Source organism: Chelonoidis abingdonii, chromosome 17 (genome assembly GCF_003597395.2).
Source record: "Chelonoidis abingdonii isolate Lonesome George chromosome 17, CheloAbing_2.0, whole genome shotgun sequence".
Classification (NCBI taxonomy): domain Eukaryota; kingdom Metazoa; phylum Chordata; order Testudines; family Testudinidae; genus Chelonoidis; species Chelonoidis abingdonii.
Window position 1 is genome coordinate 10,545,335 of NC_133785.1, and position 22,622 is coordinate 10,567,956.

The window sequence follows — 22,622 nt, forward strand, 5'->3', positions numbered from 1 at the left end:
GAGCGGGCTGGGTGAACAGTGAAATAACCATGCATTGGGCACAACAGGCCCAGCACCTTCATCTCTGGTGAGCTGGATGCTGTAGGAACTCATAGCTCAGACTGCAGAGGTGATAGAGGGAAGAAATGTGTCCCCAGCAGGGGGCAGCCCTGAGGTAGTTCCAAGCCAGCTGGAGCGTGCACCAGGCTGGTGGATGTGACTCCAGGCCCCAGAAGGTGGTCTCCTTCCTGCTGCATCAGGCTCCTCCTGCGTGAGGTGTTTAGGAGGCTAGTTCGGCTTTCCTGCCCTGGGTCACTATTTTTCTTCCTCATCCTGGTCACTGGCCACCGCTGCCTCCTCCTCACTGTCGTCCTCGCTCTCTGTGCAGCCGTAGCGCAGTCTGTTCGTGTTCACAAACAGGTCACTGTCATCGTCTGAGTCCTCTTCCCCAGAGGAGCGGACAGCCGTTTGCTCCCTTTCCCTGCTGCAGAAAGGGGTGGCTGTCAGATCTAGGCCTGTGGCCCTAGCCAGCACCTGGCTGCCTCCTTTGGGCAGCTGTCCCCTGATTGGAGCACTAGCCTAGGACTGGAATGACCCTCTGCACCAGTGAGCCCCATCCCTGTTATCGCAGCCACCCCGTCGTACAATCCCAGTCAGACCCTTATCCAGCTCCCTCTATAAACTCATTGAGGTGTTTGCCCCCATCCCCTGGGGAGGCTGTTCCAGAACCTCCCTGGGAGGGGCTGAAACATAATTTCCAGTCTAATTTACTCCTGGACAGTTAAGCAGCCATCCCCCTCCTTTCCCACTCACCTGGCCTCAGAGCTGGGCTGACTTTCTGCAGTGTCAGAGAAGGCCTCAGGCCTGTCGGGGGGAAAAGGCATGAGATGATAGAACAGCCCTGACTTTGACACAACGGCTCTGACATTTCCCGGGGGGGGCTGCACAGAATGGGATATGGGGCCTTTCCTCTCCACTCTAGCCCCTGCCCAGGGCATGAGACTGCTTCAGCCAACACAGCCCCTGTGCAATAGAGGCCACTAGTAACCCCAGCACAGACCCATTTTCCCACCAACACAATCGACAGACAACCTACTTTGCAACAAAACCCAAACTTGTGGAAAAACCTCATTTGACAAAGTTTTCCCCAGTTTTTCAGTTACGCTAGAACCAGAGATTTGGTTTTGGACAAGTTAGTTTTCAAAAGTTTTGTAGAGGGAAACTTCCTTTACTCCATCCCTGCCTCCCTCATGTTAAGGAGTCAGATCAGGTGGCCAGAAAAGGGATCATCTAAGCTGGCTCCTGTATAACAGGCTCTAGGACTGCCCTGAATTAATTTCTGTTCAAACTACATCAAGTCTTTCCAAATCACCTCTGAGCTGGATTTAAAAATTGCCAGCACTGGTGAATCCACCGAAGCCTTTGTTCAGTTGTTCCAATGAACCCTCTGCTTTCCAATCTGAATGTGTCTAACTTCAGTTTCCAACCCGTGGCTCTTGTTCAATGTTTGTCTGCCTGCTAGATGGTAGAGTCTATTGTCAAATTTCAGTTCCCCATGCAGGTACGTACAGACTGGGCTCAAGTTACCCCTTAAGCTAAGATTGAGTTCTGGAGTCTGTCACCAATCCTTATATTCTTGTGGCTTTTCTCTGCCCCCTCCAATTTATCAACATTCTTCTTGAGACAAGATCCCAGCCCCAAACTGATTATGAACAGCATCTGTTCCCAGCTGGAGAACTACCACCCCATCTGCACCCAATGCCCATGGAGCTAACTGCTCTGCTTCTATTCCTACAGCTCACAAGTGACGGGAATCAACCCTCAGCCCTAGGTTCAGAACTGAAGCCCAAATTGAGCAGTGAAGGAAGCTAGTCCGTGGAACAGCTTATCCAGGGCTGAGGTGGATTCTCCATTTGGGTGGCCATGGGGCAGAGCAGGGTTCAGCTCCTGGTTCCGCCACTGCCCTGGGGAGAGTTGCTTTGTGTATCTTGTGCCTCAGTTTCCTCATCTGTAAAATGGGGCTAATCCTTCCTTACTGGGCAGGGCTGTGAGGAGAAATCCCACAGCAAGAGGCGCTGGGATTCGATGCTGAGTGTCATGAGTACATCTGTGCCACAGAGGCTGGAGGCTTTGTAGATTCCCCGAGACTAGCCCATTTGCTTTGGGGCAGGGGAGATGTCCTGCAGGCTCCTCTTCCTACAAGATGGACCTTGCTCATGACAGCCCAGGCAGGGCTGGTGACACATGGGCACTGCTTGCGGGAAACTGCAAGGCTCAGGGAAGGATGTAAAGAGCAGAAGGGACCAGCTGATGACACTCCCCACTAACTCTTTTCTCCAGCACCTTGGTGCCAGAGGGGCAAGAACAGGGAGTCTGGAAGCTCACGGCTCATCACACACGCACACATCCTCCCCCACACCTCCATCTCCTACCAGAGCCCTTCTTTCTTTAGGTACCGCACATGGTCCTTGTACAACACAAAGTTGATCTCAGCTTTCACCTTCTCGCCCTCTTCAATGGGGTCCACCAGCAGAAAGTCACCTGCAGTGATAAAGGGACAGATTGTGGAATTTGGCTGGTGTAGGAGATAGGGGAATGGGATACAAGGCCTTTCTGCTCTAGGGAGTGCCAGCTCTCATCTAGCCTCAGAGTGGGAGGACTGGTGGGCAGGTAATGGGACACAGAGCTCCTTCCTCTTTTGGGGTGATGACTCCAATCTGTGCCCAGGGGAGGTGGGATATGGAGCCTCTCTCCTCAAGAGGTGCCATGAACCCAGCTGCATTGTACTCACCTCGTTTGATCCAGATGTTCTTGCGGAATTTTGTGGGCATGCTCACTAAGAATCTGGTCCCCTCGGCTGTTTCCACCTCATGGAGGTTGTTTCCTGGGGTCCCCAGGACCTGGCAGAAGGAACAAGGGAGATTAACCACAGGAGCTACTTCCTGAAGGAGTGATTCTCCAGCACTTAGGACCTACAGATCAGGGCCTGTCTCAAAGTGAACCTCCAGCTCAACCACCAGAGCTGGGCTGGATGCAGGAATGGCTGGGGGTGGGTATTCCATGGCCTGACTTACGCAGGAGTTCAGACTAGATGATCTGGCTCAAGTTTTGGCCTTGAAATCTGCTGCCCACAGAGGGCTTTTAGATGGCTCACACTCCACCTGCTCTGCCTTGCCCAGCAACACAATGACTGTCTGAAGCCCTGAAGTGTGAGATTGGACTGCAGTTGCCTTCAGGAAGCAGGAAGATTTTCTTCCCCAGCGCACAATTGGACAGATATATTCGAGGGTTTTCTTGCCTTCCGCCGAAGCACGAGGCTCACCATTGCTCAAGGGATATGACGGCAGGGAAGTGCTGAGATGAGACATACCCAGATGCTCCCCGCAAGCAACCCACACCCCATGCAGCAAAGGAAAGTGAAAACCCCCAAGGTCCCAGTGGAGCCCAGGTAAGCAGGGTTGCTTCCTCTCTCACCCGGACAATCTGCTGTTGAGGAGATGGCACCACGTACTCCTCCAACACCTCTTTCACCACATGCTTGCGTTTGGTTGCTTGGGACATCCTGGTGCTTTAGCCCTCAGGGACAGGATCCCTGCTGGGCGGGTGACGTGCTGAATGGCTGGAAGGTACACGTGCTCTGGAAGGCTATAAGGAGAGGAGAAGAAACAGTAAAGGGAGAAGAGTCTTGTTGTGTCTTCCCAAGATCAAATAAGCTTCTAAAGGCAAAGAGTCCCCCAGTGAGAAGGGCAATAGACTGGGAGCCAGGAAACCTGGATTCTGTTGCAAGCTCTGCTGCTGACTTTGGGCAAGTCCTTTTGTCACTCAGTGCCTCAGTTTTCCCTCTCTCCCACAGACCCTTTGTCTAGATAGAGTACAAGCTCTTTGGGGGCAGGGACTGCTTCTCACTAAGTGTCTGTGTACCACCTGGCATGATGTCATCTGCACCCAGTCTGCACCGAGCACCAGCCAGCCCCTTAACTGAGATCAAGGCTCCATTGTGTCAGGCACTGCATAGACACACAGTGAGAGACAGTCCCTGCCCTGAGGAGCTTGCAGTCTAAATAGACAAAGGGCAGGAGAAAATGAGGCACACCGAGAAGGGTCATGGAGGGGGCAGAACAGAACCCAGGCAGCCCTGGGTCCCTGGCCAGCGCCCTGCCCATTACACCACACTGCCTATTCGTCAAGGACGTCCCCTTGATCTTAGGTTATTAGAAAAGGTTACTACTTCTCTACTCCCCCCAGGATGGGGCAGAGATTGTCTGCTCTCCCAGGAAGCCAGCAGCACCACTACCTGCAAGGTACCTGTTTGGGGGATAAAGAGAGGCTGTCCGTCTCTGATAGTTGAGGATCCAGCGCTGAATTCAGTCCTCGAGGCATCCACCAGCACTGGACACACTGGAAGAGGAACAAAGACAACTCTGTGGCTCATGGAAATGGACTGAGACTCCCTTGCTCAGGGAATGAGGCAAATCCGAGATTCCTCCATTCTGCTGGAAAATTCCAGGCCAGGCTCCACACATTGTCTCCCGTAGTAATAATTCCACTGAGAACGTTTTAGCGGTGAATCTCGAAGTGTTTTAACACAAGGAGGTCAGGATCATAAATAGGGAACTGGGGCATAGGGAGGGGAAGGGACAACAGAGGCAAACAGTGCGAGCTGAAACTGAGGCTGAGATGGAGCATAATAGAAAATAGATCCCAAGCATCTTGAGTGCCAATTGAGTACACCATCCCACTGGGCCATGGAAAGATTGCCAGCAATTCTGCTGATAATTGGATGAGGGAGATTAATTCTTCAGGGCTGAATTGGCTTCCCAGATAAAATCTTATCCACATCAGAGAATGAAGCAAAGACCCCACAAAGACCATAGAAACCAAGAAGAGGTTGATCCAGCCACTTTATGCCATAAGCCTGTTATGGTTTCCTTACAGTCCGAGACAGATGAGTGGGATCGAGTGAATGAGTCACCTCTGTGGTCACTCGATTACAGACCTCAAAGTCGTAATACTCCAAGAAAAAACTTCAAAAAGAGACTCCCAACAAGAAACTGCAGAATTGGAATTAATTTGCAAACTGGACACCATTAAATTAGGCTTGAATAAAGACTGGAAGTGGATGGGTCATTACACAAAGTAAAGCCTATTTCCCCCTGCTATTCCCGCTCCCCACTGTTACTCACACCTTCTTGTCAACTATTGGAAATGGGCCATCCTGATTATCACTACAAAAGTTTTTTTTTTCTCCTGCTGATTACAGCCCCCTTAACTGATTACTCTTGTTATAGTTAGTATGGTAACACCATTTTTTCATGTCTTCTGTGTATATACATCTTCCTACTGTATTTTCCACTACATGCATCTGATGAAGTGGGTTTTAGCCCACACAATCTTATGCTCAAATAAATTTGTTAGTCTCTAAGGTGCCACAAGGACTCTTTATTCTTTTTGTTGATACAGACTAACAGAGCTACTACTCTGAAACTCTGTGACTCAGTTTCCCTCACCTAAAAAGATGGGGCTAATGCCTGCATTATCAGTCCGTGCTGAGATTCATTCCAGCCCCGCCCTAAGCATTAGGCCCCCCTCCCCTTCCGAGAGCTGGGCTGGAACCCAGGAGTCCTACCCCCTCCCCCATCGCAGATTAGTCCCATTTGATTCTCCATCTCCCCTGCCCAGGCGCGAGGGCCAGGTCCCCTCCAGGGCTCTTCATGACCGCGGGGGCGGGAAAGCTCCTTCCCCTGCACGGGGTTTATTACCCCGAACACCCCTGGGGGGCGGGGGGAGAAAACTGGTGTGTGTCTCTGCCGCCTCCCGCTCTCCCCCGGACGGGGTGTCCCTGCCGCCTCTCCACGGCCTCCGCTGCGCCTCCCGTCCTACCTCTCTCCACATGGGACTGAGTCGAGTCAACCGCTTCCGCCTCCTGAGCAACCCCGACCCTTCCCCCCTCCACTTCCGGGTGTTCCGCTCGCTTCCGGCTCCGGACCCGCTTCCGGGCGCCTCCTAGCCCTGCCCCGGTATCCCCTGGTCCCCTCCCGGGCCCCAGCTAACGCACAGGGCAGCCCGGGGGCGTTATTATGGGATGGAAGGGTTGTTACGGGCCAACCCCAGCGACAACAGGCGGCGTCAGAGGCTGCCCTCCGCCCCTTGGTTACTGCTGGAGGAAGGATGAGTTGGTACCATCGAGTTTTCAACTGGCTAGAGTGTAGATGCTGAACTCTGTGGTTTAAATGTGGCTGGAGCGGCCGTGGGAGGGCGCTAGGACTGTTAGGACTCAGAGCGGATATAGCCTAGAGACTGAGGGACCTTGTACTCTATGGTTAAAAATGTGGCTGGATCGCCCGTGGAAGGGCTGCATAGAGCGCCGCCTACTCTCTATGGTTATATGGGGCGCGAAGAGGCGCGCGTCCCTGCGTGCCCGGAAGAGGAAGTGGAGTTTGCACAGGCGCGGTGGGTGGCCGGTTGGGCGGGAGCGGCGGTGGCTGAGGTGCCGCAGCAGGGAGTGGAGCTGGTGAGTCGTTCCGGCGCCGGGCGGGGGCCTCGGTCAGGGTGAAGGCGGCTGAGGGCGGGGCGGGGTCTGTGGAGGATCTGAGGGGGCAGGGGAAGCAGGAGCTTGCGGGGGGTTGAGGGGCCCTTTGAGGAGGGAGGGGTGGCGGCTGGGGATGTCTCCGGGACGGGGGCGGACTGGCGGGAGGGGTGAGGATGGCGGCGGCGGCGGGCGGAGCGGAGGGGGATGGTGTTGAGGGGTGGGGCTGACTGTCTCTATGGGGTGGGGTGAGGTGAGTTAGGGAGAAGAGGGGGTGAGGTTGGAGTGTTTGGGGCGGGGGGGGAGGGTTTGTCTGTAAGGATTGGTGGGGCTGACGGTTCCTGGAGGGAGGGCTTAGCGATGGAAGGGAAGGGTGGTCTCTACAGAGCAGTGATTTCCGACCTTTTTAAGTACAAGATCAGTTTTTTGAATTTTAAGTGCAATCTAGGATCTACCCTGCCCTTTCCGTGAAGCCCCACCCTGCTCAGTCCATTCCTCCTTCCTCTCGCCCACTCTCACTCGCTTTCACTGTGCTGGGGTAAGGGGTTGGGGTGCAGGAGGGGATGCAGGCTCTAGGCTGGAGCTGAACGGTTTGCAGTGTGTGAGGGGGCTCTGGGCTGAGCTTGGACCAGACGGTTGGAATGCAGGGGGGGGATTAGGTGTGTGAGCTCTGGGAGGTAGTTTGGGTGCAGGACTGAGGCAGGAGGGGTTTGGGGTGCTGGCTCCAGGAGGGGGTTCAGGGCTGGGGCAGGGCGTTGGGGTGCAGGAGGGAGTACAGGGTGCTGGGCCCCATGCCCCTCCAGGAAGCTGCCCACAGGTCCTTGCACTTTCCCCCCTGGAGGGGGGGTGCGTGGCAAGTGCCTCTGTGTGCTGCTGATCTCTGTTGGCACTGCCCCTATAGCTCCCATTGGTTGCATTTCCCCATTCACGGCCAATGGGAGCTGCAGGGGTGATGCTTGCAGGCAGGAGCAGTGCAGGGCGGCGGGATGGGGACCCTCCTGCAGGGACATGCTCACCACTTCTAGGAGCAGTGCGGGGCCGGGGCAGGTAGGGAACCTGCCTTAGCCCTGCTGCACCACCGGACTTCTAGCAGCCAGACATGGCACACTACCCTTTGGTGACCTCTGCTATAGAGAGTGAGGCTTGGGAGCTCTGTGAGCTGATGGTATCTGGAGGAGGGTTGAGTTAGTGCTAATGTTAATCCTTACTTAGCTCTTATCATTAGTAGGTCTCAAGAGATTTGTAAAGGAGGGTCAGTGCCCTCCCCCATTTTACAGAGGGGGAAACTGAAGCACAGAGTTGAAGTGAGGCCCCCGGATCAGTAGCTGATCTGGGAACAGAACCCAAGTCTTTTGGGTCTAGTTCAGTTCTCTACCCACTGGGCTACATTCTAGGGAAGGGACTGGTAGAGTGCAGGTTTCTGAAATTATGGAGGTTTTTTGTAGAGCACAGTGCTAAGGTTGTTGGGCCAGTGTGGTGAGTTAGGGAGAAGAGGATCTCTAGTGGTTAAGAGGGGTTGGGTTATAGTGGGTGTGTCTGGGAAGGCTAGGAGTGTCTGTAGTGATGGGTGGTCTGTGCTGAGGCTGAAAGTGTCTGGCTCTGGGCAGGATTGGGATGGGAGCGGATGGTGGAAGGTGTTTCTGAATGAGTGCAGAGAGGATCTGAGGGGAGGGAGGTGGGGATGAGGGTGTCTGGAGAACGGAGGGAGAGTGTCTGTCTTTCTGGTGAATGAAGGGTGAGGGTGTGCATAGGGGAGGATGCATCTGGTGAGGATGGGCCAAGAGCAGGATCTCTAAAAGGGCTGAGGGTGTCTTTCGGGAGGGAGGAAGGGGTTGCAAAGTCAGAGCAAGGGGCTTGTTGGTATTTGGAGGCAAGGATGGGGCTTCTGGTGCATGTGGAAGCGAGGGAGTTATCCCTGAGATTGAGTGCTCTGCAGAAAGTGGGGAATTCAGGGGTCTTTGGTGGGGCTGTCACAGATTCACAGATCCGGTGCTCTTTACAGCCTTGGAATAGTCCCTGGAATGACCTCTTTAGTGTGTCAACCCCTTTAGGGTCATGTTCTTTTGCTGGGGTAGGTCCCGTGGCTTCACCGCCTCCTGGGACTGGACCTCAGAGCCTTTATCACTGCTGCTAACTCTGTGAGCTTCCCTCAGTGAGTCCACTGGAATTGGACATCTGGGGAAGACTTGAACACCCAAAGGGAGCAATGCAGCCCTGACTCTGGAGTGACTAAGCCAGTGTTAAAACAGAAGGATTTATCAGAATAGTCAAGGAGCTGACTGAGGAGATATCTGAGCCACTGGGGGGAGGGATAGCTTAGTGGTTTGAGCATTGGCCTGCTAAACCCAGGGTTGAGTGTTCAATCCTTGAGGGGGCCATTTAGGGAACTGGGGTAAAAATCTGTCTGGGGATTGGTCCTGCTTTGAGCAGGGGATTGGACTAGATGACCTCCTGAGGTCCCTTTCAACTCTGATATTCTATGATCTTCAAAAAGTCATGGAAGACAGGAAAGATTCCAGAGGACTGGAAAATGGCACTATATTTGCCCATCTATAAAAAGGAAAATAAGGACAACCCAGTAAGGGAATTACAAACCAGTCAGCTTAACTTCAGTACCCAGAAAGATAATGGAGCAAATAATTAAGCAATCATTGTGCAAACACCTACATCAGGGGTGGGCTAACTACAGCCACTGGCTGGATCCAGGCCACTAGTTATTTTAATCCAGCCCTTGAGCTCCTGCTGGGGACACTCCATGCGGCTCCTGGAAGCAGCAGCTTGCCCCCCTCCTGTGCTCCAGCCATGGAGCAGGGTTGGGTGCTGTTCCATGCAGCTCCCGGAAGCAGAGGCATGGCCCTCCTTCAGGCTTTTACACATAGGGGCTGTTACCTCAGTTCCCCTAAAAACCAACCCAGGGTCACACTTTTATGAGTTTTATTACGATGCCGCTGTTGCATCAGACAGAAAAGAGATGGAGCTTGTCCACACACCCACACTTCACCGCATTCATACCCTCATGCACCCAAACACTTACACAGGCGGAGAGTTACCGGAGACAGCATGGAAGCCGAGAAGCCAAAGTGTGGTAGATCTGGTGTGTCCGCCTGTGGTTATGAATCCAGGCTGGTGAGCAGCCAAGGAGCAGCAGCTTGTGTGCATGCCTTCTTCCTTTTTCTGGAACTGAGTGACTCCTGTCACGTACACTCAGTTTTCCTTCTGTGTCTGTCACCGAAAAGCATTCCCAGACCAGTTTCTTTCATGCATACCAGGTTCTTTTTTTCTTTACAGCACCCCATGATTGCCTTCTCAGGGCAGATTACATCAGACACTCCTGGCTCCGGGCTCTTTTCTCTTTGCAGTTCCTCTCTGCCCAGTCCCACATACACTCCCTTGTTCACACTCCCTTATCTTCCCCATGCACTCACTCGTTCACACACTCTGGTTGCGTGATGGGATATTACAAAGCTTGGAAGTTCATACAAATGGTAACTTGAAAAGGTTACAAAACTTAAAAGGCAGTGTTAACAATAACTCAAGTTACAAAGTCTGCAGAAAGGTTGCAGAATTTATTGATACAAGTTACAGATCTTACAATCACATTTGAGGGGAGGCTTTACATAGCAGAGGCAGCCGGGGGCCTCCCCTCTGCACACTCCCCCCATCCCAAGAGATGCCCCTGCAGCTCCCATTGGCTGGGAACCTCGTCTAATGGGAGCTGCAAGGGTGATGCCTGCAGGTGGGGCCATGTGCTGTGCCTCATGTAGGAACCGGAGCAGGGATATGCCGCTGTTTCCTGGAGTTGCTTGAGGTAAGGGCTGCCTGGGGCCTGCACCCTGACCCTCTCCCTGTGCCTCAACCCCCCTGCCCCACCCCTGATCTCCCTCCTTCCTTCCAGATCCCTCAATCCCAGCCCAGAGCCCCCTCTTGTACCCCAAACCTCTTATCCCCAGCACCACCCTGGAGACCTCACCCTCCCAGAGCCCTGCACCTGCCTGATCTCCATCCTGCCCTCTGAACCCCTCGATCTCAGCCTGGAGCACCCTCCTACATCCCAAACTCCTCATCCCCAGCCCCACCCCAGAGCCCGCACCTCCAGCCGGTGGCCTCACCGCCTCTCACACCCCAACTCCAATTTTATGAGCATTCATGGCCCACCATGCAATTTCTATTCCCTGATGTGGCCCTTTGGCCAAAAAGTTTGCCCACCCCTGACCTAGATGATAAGCTGATAAGTAACAGTCAGAATGGATTTGTCAAGAACCTATTGAGTCAAACCAACCTAATATCTTTCTTTGACAGGGTAACAATCCTTGTGGATAGAGGGGAAGCTGTAGATGTGGTATATCTTGACTTTATTAAGGCTTTTGATACTGTCTCGCGTGACAGTCTCGTAAATAAACTAGGGAAATACAACCTACATGGAGCTACTATAAAGTAGGTGCATAACTAGTTGGAAAACTGTTCCCAGAGTAGTTATCAGTAGGGCTGTCAAGCACTTAAATCAGTTGCGCTTAATAATAGAAAACCATTTATTTAAATATTTTTGGATGTTTTCTATGTTTTCTAATATATTGATTTCAGTTACAACACAGAATAAAAAGCGTACAGTGATCACTTTGTTTTTTATTACAAATATTTGCGCTGTAAAAAACAAAAATAGTATTTTTCAATTCACCCAATACCAGTACTGTGGTGTAATCTCTTTATCATGAAAGTTTAATTTACAAATGTCGAATTAGGTACAAAAGAAACCTGCATTCAAAAATAAAACAATGTCAATCTTCAGAACCTACAAGTCCACTCAGTCTTATTTCTTCTTCAGCCAATCACTCAGACAGATAAGTTTGTTTACATTTGAAGGAGATAATGCTGCCCGATTCTGGTTCACAGTGTCACCTGAAGATGAGAGCAGGCATTCGCATGGCCCTGTTGTAACCAGCGTTGCAAGATAGTTATGTGCCAGATGCGTTAAAGATTCATATGTCCGTTCATGCTTCAACCACTATTCTAGAGGACATTTGTCCATGCTGATGATGGGTTCTGCTCTATAACAATCCAAAGCAGTCCAGGCCGGCACATGTCCATTTTCATCATCTGAGTTAGATGCCACCAGCAGAAGGCTGATTTTCGTTTTTGGTAGTGTGGGTTCTGTAGTTTCCGCATCGGAGTGTTGCTAAAAGACTTCTGAAAGCATGCTCCACACCATGTCCCTCTCAGATTTTGGAAGGCTCTTCAGATTCTTAAACCTTGGATTGAGTGCTGTAGCTATCTTTAGATATCTCACATTGGTACCTTCTTTGCATTTTGTCAAATCTGCATCGAAAGAGTTCTTGAGATGAACATGTGCTGAGTCATTATCTGAGACTACTATTACATGAAATATATGGCAGAATGTGAGTAAAACAATGCTGGAGACATACAATTTTCCTTCAAGGAGTTCAGTCACAAATTTAATTAGCACCTAATTTTTTTAATGAGCGTCATCAGCATGGAAGCATGTCCTCTGGAATGGTGGCCAAAGCATAAGGAGACATACGAATGTTTAGCATATCTGACATGTAAATACCTTACAATGCCGGCTACAAAAGTCCCATACGAATGCTTGTTCTCACTTTCAGGTGACATTGTAAATAAGAAGCGGGCAGCATTATCTCCCATAAATGTAAACAAACTTGGTTGTCTTAGCGATTGGCTGAACAAGAAGTAGGACTGGGTGGACTTGTAGGATCTAAAGTTTTACGTAGTTTTGTTTTTGAGTGCAGTTATGTAACAAACTACATCTGTAGGTTGCATTTTCACGGTAGAGGCTACACTACAGTGCTTGTATGAGATGAATTGAAAAATACTATTTATCATTTTTACAGTGCAAATATTTGTAATGAAAAATAATATAAAGCGTGTACACTTTGTATTCTGTGTTGTAATTGAAATCAATGTATTTGAAAATGTAGAGAAAATTCTAAAAATATTTAATTTCAATTGATATTCTGTTTTTAATATTGCGACTAAAATGCGATTAATCACAATTAATTTTTTTTGACTTAATCGTGTGAGTTAACTGTGATTAATCAACAGCCCTAGTTATCGGTGGTTCACAGTCAAATTGGAAGGGAATATCAGTGAGGTCCCACAGGGATCACTTCTAGGTCCAGTTCTGTTAAGTATCTTCATCAGTGATTTAGATAATGGCACAGAGAGTATACTTATGAAGTTTGTGGACGATACTAAGTTGGGAGGGGTTGCAAGTACTTTGGAGGATAGGATTAAAATTCAAAATGATCTCACAAACTGGAGAAATGGTCTGAAGTAAATAGGATGTAATTCAATAAGGACAAATGTGAAATATTCCACTTTAGAAGGAACAACCAGTTGCATACATGCAAAATGGGAAATGACTATCTAGGAAGGAGTTCCCCAGAAAGGGATCGGGGGGCCATAATGGATCACAAGGCAAATCTGAGTCAATGGTGTAATACTGTTCCAAAAAAAGCAAACATCATTCTGGGATGTAATAGCCGGAATATTGTAAGCAAGACATGAGAATTAATTCTTCTGCTCTACTCCGCATTGATTAGGGCTCAACTGGAGTATTGTGTCCAGTTCTGGGCACCACATTTCAGGAAAGATGTGGACAAATTGGAGAAAGTCCAGAGAAGAGCAACAAAAATGATTCAAGATCTAGAAAACAAGACTTATGAGAGAAGATTGAAAAAATTGGGTTTATTTAGTCTGGAGAAGAGAAGACTGAGAGGGGACATAAGTTTTCACGGACACAAAAAGTTGTTAAAAGGAGGGAGAAAATTTGTTCTCCTTAACTCCTGAGGATAAGACAAGAAGCAATGGGCTTAAATTGCAGCAAGGGTGGTTTAGGTTGGACACCAGGAAAAAATTCCTAACTGTCAGAATGGTTAAGCAGTGGAATAAATTGCCTAGGGAGGTTGTGGAATCTTCATCATTGGAGATTTTTAAGAGCAGGTTAGACAAACACCTGTCAGGGGTGGTCTAGAATAATACTTAGTCCTGCCTTGAGTGCAGGGGACTGGACTAGATGACCTCCCGAGGTCCCTTCCAGTCCTATGATTCTATTACAGGGATAGGTAACTTATGGCACTCGTGCCGAAGGTGGCACGCAAGCTGATTTTCAGTGGCACTCACACTGCCCAGGTCCTGGCCGCCAGTCCAGGGGGCTCTGCATTTTAACTTAATTTTAAATGAAGCTTCTTAAACATTTTTAAAATCTTATTTACTTTACATACAACAATAGTTTAGTTGTCTATTATAGACTTACAGAAAGAGACCTTCTAAAAACGTTAAAATCTATTACTGGCATGTGAAACCTTAAATCAGAGTGAGTAAATGAAGATCGACACAACACAGCTTAGAAAGTCCTTGGTTAGCATAGAGAATAGAAAGTTACAGCAAAGTTCCTCTGGGTCAGTCCAGAGCTCTCCCTGACCCCCGTTGAGTCCCAGTCCAGATGTAGAGAGCTTGCTTCCAGCCATTCACACTGAACAAACCCCAATGGCCGCTCTTTGTTTTTTGTTCTTGTTCCTGGACAGACACTGTCATCTGGTCTCCTCCTCAGGCCTTTGCTCTCCAGCTGGCTGGTTTCCTGCTGAGGGTGGGACTCCCTGTCATTAGTTGCTACGTACCAAATGGTGGGGCAGTTGTAATGACCATTGTCTGTTGGGACTGTCCGTGGGCATGAGTCCCCCTAGCCCCAGACAGCCAGTCCAAAGTCATACCTATGTCTCTGGGCCTCTGCAAAAAGCAAACAACCCTTTCCCCCCCACCCAGTTAACCAGGTACCACGTAGGGAAACTGAGGCACATACAACATTCACACAATGTTATGAAAAATTCCCACTCCATCACAGGGGAGTCTCTAGGAAGGCTGAAGAGGAGAATGAGGCTGAAGGTATCTGGACAGGGCTTAGTATTGAGGTGCCTTTGCCAGGAGTAGGTTAGGGAGGAGTTGGGGGTATCTGCATGGGAGGTTGGAGGGGTCTGCTGAAAGAGATTGGGAGCTAATGGGTGGAGAATCTGGAAGGGGAAAGGTGCTGGAGAATTTTGGGGGGTTGTTGGAGGTGTGGAGAGGTAATCTCAGGAGCTGGGGGGTGGAGGGTAAGACAAATGCATGGGGACAGGACTGGAAGCACTTGGGTATTAAATTTTGTTGCTTGGGGCAAGAGTCCTGGAAGGGGGCCAGAAGTACTGGGAGAGGGGAGCAGGGAAGTGGACTGAGACTCCTGGGTGGAGGAGGTTGGTCCTGGGACATCACTCTCCCTTTCCAAACCTTAAAGCTTCTAACTAAAACCACCATGTGTCCAGTCCTCCTGTGCGTGAGGTGTGTATAAGCAAGTTGACTTGGAAAAATGCCTCAAGAAAAACCTTTGCTTCATGAAAAGTCCAAGGCTACCATTCTCTCCTCCTGTCAGATCAGAGTGTGATAGACTTGACTTACAAGACTATGAAGTTGGTTAATTCCTGATCTCAGAATTCCCTGTCCTGTGGACAGAAAATGTAAAACGGGGGGGCAGTTTTAAGTACAAATAACCATTTTTTGTATTTTTGACTACTTTTGTTGACCGTGTACCAAAGCTCTGTCAGCTTTTATTACAGCCTTAGCTATGTGTTAGCACCATGTGTTCTGCTCCTGGTGTCTCGGTAGATGAGTCCATTTCCAGGGGCTTCATTAGATTGCAGTTTTCTTGTTTACTTGTGTATGCAGACAATTCAGTGAGCTGGCATTGTGGGTGAATAGTTCAAACATTAATTTAAGTATCCTGGGTAAAATTTGACACTAGCCATCAGCTGTCTTGGAAGCTGTTTTTATTGGCATCTTCCCAGAAAAATAAAACTTCAACACTTTATGAAACAGATTTATCTCCTCTGCTCCTGTGATTCAGGGCTTGTTTATTTTAAGTGAGTAAGTTACAATTTCTGCAACTACAATGGGAAACTAAATGCTGAAGCTGGGCATCTGTACAGAGATAAAATTGAAATATTTCATCCAGTCTCATCGCAGTTGAGCGCTATGATAAAGGTGTTAGGCTTCCTACAACTAATTCATATTTTTATTTTACAATTGTGATGAAAGGCTCTGCTGTGCAGGCTTTGTACACAGACAAGTCTTGGCCCGTATTCTAATCTTCCTTAAGTTTTTTTGGTTTTTTGTCTTTTTAAAAAGGCTAGAAGGGACCATTAGGTCTATTCTGACCTCCTGCATAATGCCAGCCATAGAATTTCACCTAGTTACCGCTTTATTGAGCACAATAACGTCCCTCAGTTACATTCAGACTGGCATACATGACAGAGGAGATATATATAGAACTGGTGTATACATCCCCTCTTCTATAGATAGCACTGGGCACTAGCTATTCTGAAAGTGATCTGTGTGCTTGAACACTGTGTGATGGTACCTCCCGTAAGGCTTTATGGGAATATGACATGACTGGAATATGTTTTGTGTTGTCTGTGCCATGTAACATATCTCTGTAAAGGTTATGGTCTGCTATATCTATTCATCCTATCTGTACACATATATCATTTTGTATTTGAGGTTAAGAATATTGGTTGATTTCTTGTGAGTTTTTTTCAATTGAATGAAGCTGTGAAGGAACTGGTCAGCTTCTTTAGGAAGGAATTCGCAAGGTTAAGTACCCCATCAGGAAGCACTTGGGGAACAATGCATCTTGGAATGCTCCAATCCACATAAGTCTTCCTGAAGACGTACAGGATGCTATGTGGACAATGGCGTCTGCCTGCAAAGACTGTGAGTCATGCATGAACATGTGACTTGCCCAGGTGACTCCAGAACTCCATATTGGAGCTGGACTTTGCATAGGAATGAGGAGGGGAGTGTCCACCCACAAGAGAGAGTCTATTTAAATCCATGGGAGACCCCTCCATTTTGTCTTCAGCTGGCTAAAGAAGGAGCCTGTCCACCCCCCAGGATACTTGAAGGAAACTAGAACAAAGAACAGTAACTACAGGGGGTGTGAGTGATTGCTGGACCCAGGCTAAAAGGAGACTAGTCTGTAAAAGGGAGCATTCTGGAACTGGTGAGGAACTTATCTGTATTTAGTTTGATTAGACCTAGATTTGCGCATTTTATTTTATTTTGCTTGGTGACTTACTTTGTTCTGTCTGTTACTACTTGGAACCACTTAAATCCTGCTTTCTGTATTTAATAAAATCACTTTTTTTACTTAATTAACTCAGAGTATGTATTAATATCTGGGGGAGCAAACAGCTGTGCATCTCTCTCTATCAGTGTTATAGAGGGCGAACAGTTTGAGTTTACCCTGCATAAGCTTTATACAGGGTAAAATGGATTTATTTGGGTTTAGACCCCATTGAGAATTGGGCATCTGAGTGCAAAGACAAGCACACTTCTGTTAGCTGTTTTCAGGTAAACCAGCAGCTTTCGGGCAGGTAATTCAAACCCTGGGGTCTTGGCTACATTGGCACTTTACAGCGCTGCAACTTTCGTGCTCAGGGGTGTGAAAAAACACCCCCCTGAGCGCTGCAAGATGCAGCGCTGTAAAATGTCAGTGTAATCAGGGCAGCAGCCCAGCGCTGCACGTTACACCCGTAAGGGATGTGGTTTACAAGCAGCGCTGGGGCTCTGACTACACTCACACTTCAAAGCGCTGCAGCGCTCTGAAATTTCTAATGTAGCCAAGCCCTGGGTCTTTGTTGGAGCAGGTGGGAGTGTCTCGCTCAGCAAGACAGGGTGCTGGAGTCCTGAACTGGCAGGGAAAACAGGAGCAGAGGTAGTCTTGGCACATCAGGTGGCAGCTCCCAAGGGGGTTTCTGTGATCCAACCTGTCACAGTGTTCTCAGAGGTTTGGCTGATGGCTGTTAATGAATCTGAATTGTGGTGTCTCTGATCTGTGGAAGACCTGTTAGAATCTGAGATCACAACTAAAAGGGACTTTTGTGGGCATCTGTCCACAACAGAACCACTGGAATCTTACTATGATTAGTAGGATCTTGTAAATAGTAAGTACCGGCACTTGTTTCTTAGAGTGGATAAGATTTTTCATTTTGTACCAAAATATATTTCACACACGTTCAAGTCCCCAAATCCTAACTGAGTGGGTGCAGCTAACGTTGATCTGTGGTCCAGCAGGATTTAGGGCTCTGTGGCATATATTGCCTCTTTTTACAGTGTCTGACTTTCTCTTCTTTTAGATCAAGCACCAGCCAATATGTCGTCCACCTCCCAGAAGCACCGGGACTTTGTTGCTGAGCCCATGGGGGAGAAGCCCGTGGGAACTCTGGCCGGAATTGGGGATGTTCTTGGAAAGAAATTGGCGGACAAAGGCTTTGACAAGGTCTCTGGAACCTTATTTTGTGCAGCTGTCTGTATCTTTGGAGAGGGGGAGTTCAGAAAGCTCAGCTCTGGCTGGGTCAGTGGCTTGAGTGAAACCATGTGGGAAATTGGGGCTTGAAATTGATCCACCAGCAATTTTGGAGCATCTTGGATAACTACAAAGGGCAAAAGTTCCTCTTAAATCATATGCCAGCACAGGGCACCTTCTCCCTGCGTTGCTCCTGTCACAAGGGGAGCTGGCCCTTTGAGGGGATTATGGCTCTTCTAGTGGAGAGAAAGGATAGTTACATGCTGGGGGAGCATGGAACTTAGAACCAGACTTGTTGGGAGGGGGTAGGAGGGCAGTCTGAATTTAGGGAGAGCAGATGTGGGATTGAGTGCTCCATTAAAGAGCAGACAGAATAGCCAAGGAGGGGGCTTAGACTGTTCTCCAAAGGTTGTAGGTGGGCCTGGCGTAGATGGCAGGGAGAAGAGCATGCTGGAAGAACTGCAGCAGGGATGGGACTAAGACAGGGTGGGCAAACTACGGCCTGGAGGCTGGATCCGGCCCCCGGGATTGCCACTCCTGTGGAATGGCGGCCAATAGGAGCTTTGGGGGAGGTGCCCACAGGCAAGGGCAGCTCGCTTAGCTCTCTTTCCCCCCCCCCCCCCCCAAGGCTGCAGGGACGTGGTGCCAGCCACTTCCCAAAGCGGAGCGGACACCACGGGAATGGCAATCCCATGGGCCAGATCCAAAGCCCTGAGGGGCCGGATCTGGCCCGCTCCAGGTAAGCAGTGCCAGGCCAGAGCCCACACCCTGAACCCCTCCTGCCCCCGAACCCCCTCCCTGAGCCCTCTGCCTGCACCCCAACCCTCTGCCACAGCCTGCACCTCTCCTGCACCCAGCACCCTGCCGCACTTTGCACCCCAACCCCCTGCCCTGAGCCCCTTCCTGCACACCACACCCCCTCCCACACCATAACCCACTGCCCCATCCCTACATTCATGGCCCTGCATTCATGGCCCCGCATGCAATTTCCCCACCCAGAGGTGGCCCTTGGGCCAAAAAGTGTGCCAACCCCTGAACTAAGAACCTCTGCATCAAGGATGTGAGCCAATTAGGAAGGCTTGGTTGGGGAGAGATCTGTGGTTTGAACTCTTCAGGAGTCTGGTTTATTAATGTAAAGGAAAGGATTAGTGAGAAAATGTCTGCTGTCTGAGATCTGATGCACTAGAGAAGGGGAAATTGAGGCAGGGCCCAAAACCACATTGGGCAAGTCCTGCTGTAGTAACAAATAAATTGAGATATCTTATCTCCTAGAACTGGAAGGGACTGTGAAAGGTCATCGAGTCCAGCCCCCCTGCCTTCACTATCAGAATCCAAGTACTGATTTTGCTCCAGATCCCTAAGTGGCCCCTTCAAGGATTGAATTCACAACCCTGGGTTTAGTAGGCCAAATGCTCAAACCACCGAGCTATCCCTCCCACCAGGTTAAAAATGGGACAGGTGACAATCTACCTTAACCACCATCTTCCTTTAAAAGATCACTGTCACCTACTTACAGGATTGCTCAGGCACTCGGAGTTGGAAGAGCAAGCCTGACCACAGCTTAATCCCTGTTACCTCTTCAGAGGTTCTGAAGCCCTTAATTCCCCTTTCACCAGAACTGATATGCCTCGTAATTGTCATAAATACAAAAGCTCCAAGCAATCAATTCTCCAGACGCTTTTTTAAAAATATCCAGCTGTCCTGTGGTGTAGAATCCCTTGTATGTGGAAGGAAATTCTTTCACGCACTGTCACCTTGAGCTGTAGAGATCAGAGATCCCAGCCTGTGGTTCCGGTGAATGCAAGACTTTTATTTCTACCTTACTTCTATGCCCCCTAGAGGTCACCCTGAATAATGGCTCTAGATGTTCACAGCTATCACCAGACTGCATGCTTGGATAGTTGGAAGGATAGTGCAGTTGCCTGGAATTCAGGCCTGGGTTCAACTCTACCTGGGCCACAGACTTCCTACGTGACTTTGGGCAAATCCACACTTAAGCTTATTTGGCATAGCTGTGTCAGTGAGGGGTGTGACTTTTTTGCTGACAGCTAGGCTGGAAAAGTGTAGAGGCTGTTAACACCTGCAAGAGGACTGTTCTGCCAGTTCTGGGAGGGCTTGCTGTTATAGCTGTGTTGTCAAACCTTAAGTTTAGAAAGGCCTTAACTCACCCTGTGCCTCAGTTTTGTGTCTGTAAAACAGGGATAATGCTCCCATCATTCACTTTCCTGCGAGGTTAAAGCCCATTGATCTGTGAGGTACTCAGCTGCAAGTTATGTTAGTATTGAGATTGAGAACCCCTGCCATGGAGCAAACTGGGAGTCGCGAGCTGTCAGCCTCCACTCCAAACCCCGCTTTGCCTCCAGCATTTATAATGGTGTTAAGTTAAAAACACTTTTTTTATATATTTATTGGGGGCGGGGGGTCACACTCAGAGACTTGCTGTGTGAAAGGTGTCACCAGTAAAAAAAAGTTTGAGCCTCTGCTCTATGGGACGATGTAAAAGCTGTTCAGCTATCAGTCAGCGGACAACCTGGGGCTATCCTATCCTTGCCTCCATTTAGCAGTGGGTTTTGTGTGTACATTATCAGTTGTGATACCCTTTTCCTTTCTGTGCTCAGGCATATGTGGTACTTGGGCAATTCCTGGTTCTGAAGAAAGATGAAGAACTCTTCCGGGAATGGCTGAAAGACACGTGTGGAGCCAACGCCAAGCAATCCAGAGACTGTTCTGGCTGCCTGCGGGAGTGGTGCGATGCCTTCTTGTGAATATTGGCTATTGTTGCCTTCTCACCAGCAGTCACTATTATGGCTTTCATAGTTAGCAGGAAAAAAAAAAAAATCTTCCCAACCCTTCCATTTTGTACCCAGTCCAAAGGGCAAAATGAACTTAATAATTTATAGAAACCCCGTGGCATTTAGAATGTCTATTTACGTGGCTCTGATTTCTAGCCAGAAAGAAAATAATTGTCCCTAGAAGCTGCCGTTAATGTAACTGACCAGATTTCTTCTGGGGAAAGAGGGGGTAATGTTCTATTCTACACCTTTATTAGATCTGTGTTTGGATTTTATAGATACAAGGTTCCTCACTGTTTCAGACCAGCTAACTCCTAAAGCCTTAATAATCTGCATGCTTGTAAAGGGGAGTGCTTCTATTGTCTTAATTCGAACTCTCATAGATATGCAGCTTGCTCGCTGTTAGTTTAAAAAAAAAAAAAAGTTGTGGTTTTAAGCTCATTCTGGCTTATTTCTGGAGCAGTTATTTGTGGACCCTCCAGATTGTTTTATGCCACTTGGCTTTCTTTGGAAAAGTAACAGTGGAAGAAAACATTGTAAAGTTTTTTTTAAAAACAATAAAAATCAGCTGTGTTAATATTCAAGAGTTGCTCTTGGTTTAACTTGTTTCCTAGGGGATCTGGGAGATGGCGAAGCAGATGTAGATGGGGTGTTGGTTGCAGAAGGGGATAGCATTATGAAGGTGGGGCATGTGCTCTTGGAGGCTTAGACCTGGGCTGGAGAACAGGGAGCTGGTGTTGAAAATCTAGTCTGAGCCTGTGAAGGACCTCTGTCCTACTTACATTTCCCTGCGCTTGTTAGAGGTACTGGTCATTTAAGACATTGTTTCTACCTTTCAGTTCAGCTCCAACTCTCCTTAAATCCTTATGTGGTCTGGTAGCAGGACCCTAGGGTGTCAGCTTGTGCAGTGCAAGAGAAGGGATACCTGTTTTGGCTGGTGGGTTTCCCCCAGTTCTGTTACCCTAGTCCTTGGGGTTTCTGGTCTGGCACCATGGGCAACTTCCTGCCAGGTTGCTGCCTGACCCAAGGTAGTCCTCAGCCTGTCAGACAGCTGTGCCCCCTGCCTGGGATGCAGCCCATTATCCAAATGTTGCTGGTCACCCACCTAGCTGGAGTTGGGGAGATAGCTATTCTGCCCCTTAACCCCTTAGTGGCTGTGACAATGGGGTTTACGTACCCCATCACAGAGGGCAGGCTGTGAACCAGTAACCTGCCAAACTTCATCTGGTGATAGATAGCAATGGTAGAAGCCAAAGTAGTACTGAAAGGGCTCACATACCATCTAAGCCTGCTTGGAGCTGTCACATCTCCCTATGGTTGAATATTACACTGGGAAGGCACATTCCAGGTGTGGACAAATTCCATGGGGCAGAAAAATCTTATCACAAGAAAGTGTCTTGGCAGCCAAGAGCCACCCATTGTGTTGGGAAGATTGGCAGAAGTACTGGCCAACATCATCACTTCGACTCTGCGGGTGCTCAATCCTCAGGTGGTGAGGAAGGGCCATGGTACCTAAGGTAGTTCAGGCAGTTCATGTAGGGGACATGATTAGAATTTAAAACTACTTTGGCAAATTAAAGAATTTGTCTGAAATCAAGACAAAATTCAGTAAAGAGAAGTGCAAAGTATGCTTAGGAAGTCAAAACCAAATGAACCAATACCTGAGGGGGAAGAGCTGGCTAGGTGGTTGTACTGCTGAAAAGGAGCTAGAGATGAGAGCGGATTACAAATTAGACATGAGTCAACAATGTGATGCAGCTGTAAAGAAATCTTAATATTCTGGGGTGTGTTAGCACGAGTGTTGTAAGATATGGGAGGTAATTGTCCTCTAGCTGGCACTGATGAGGCCTCTGCTGGATACCATACTCAATTGTGGGTGCCACAGTTTAGGAATGATGTGGCAAACTGGACAGAGTCCAGAGGCTTACAAAACCTGTGAGGAAAGATTAAAAAAAAC

The 22,622-nt window shown here is 48.9% G+C and overlaps 2 protein-coding genes across 2 annotated transcripts; one reads left to right on the forward strand and one right to left on the reverse strand.

Moving 5' to 3' along the window:
• Positions 1–205: 205 nt before the first annotated feature.
• EIF1AD (eukaryotic translation initiation factor 1A domain containing) lies at positions 206–5,947 on the reverse strand. The gene is made up of 7 exons (XM_032804374.2): positions 5,860–5,947; positions 4,285–4,377; positions 3,454–3,624; positions 2,771–2,879; positions 2,412–2,520; positions 793–843; positions 206–463 (listed from the first exon to the last, which is right to left on the reverse strand). Exons 3-7 carry the CDS (start codon positions 3,538–3,540, stop codon positions 295–297), a joined length of 525 nt encoding a protein of 174 aa, XP_032660265.1. The 5' UTR covers positions 3,541–3,624; positions 4,285–4,377; positions 5,860–5,947; the 3' UTR covers positions 206–294.
• A 456-nt stretch (positions 5,948–6,403) lies between these two features.
• BANF1 (barrier to autointegration nuclear assembly factor 1) lies at positions 6,404–20,716 on the forward strand. The gene is made up of 3 exons (XM_032804385.2): positions 6,404–6,490; positions 17,704–17,846; positions 20,492–20,716. Exons 2-3 carry the CDS (start codon positions 17,721–17,723, stop codon positions 20,636–20,638), a joined length of 273 nt encoding a protein of 90 aa, XP_032660276.1. The 5' UTR covers positions 6,404–6,490; positions 17,704–17,720; the 3' UTR covers positions 20,639–20,716.
• Positions 20,717–22,622: the final 1,906 nt, after the last annotated feature.

Coding starts and splice junctions, on each gene's coding strand:
- BANF1 (XM_032804385.2), top strand. CDS start 17,721: ATGTCGTCCACCTCCCAGAAGCACCGGGACTTTGTTGCTGAGCCCATG. Junction 17,847..20,491: donor CGGACAAAGGCTTTGACAAG/GTCTCTGGAACC, acceptor TTCTGTGCTCAG/GCATATGTGGTACTTGGGCA.
- EIF1AD (XM_032804374.2), bottom strand. CDS start 3,540: ATGTCCCAAGCAACCAAACGCAAGCATGTGGTGAAAGAGGTGTTGGAG. Junction 2,880..3,453: donor CTCAACAGCAGATTGTCCGG/GTGAGAGAGGAA, acceptor TCCTTCTGCCAG/GTCCTGGGGACCCCAGGAAA. Junction 464..792: donor CAGCCCAGCTCTGAGGCCAG/GTGAGTGGGAAA, acceptor CCCTTTCTGCAG/CAGGGAAAGGGAGCAAACGG.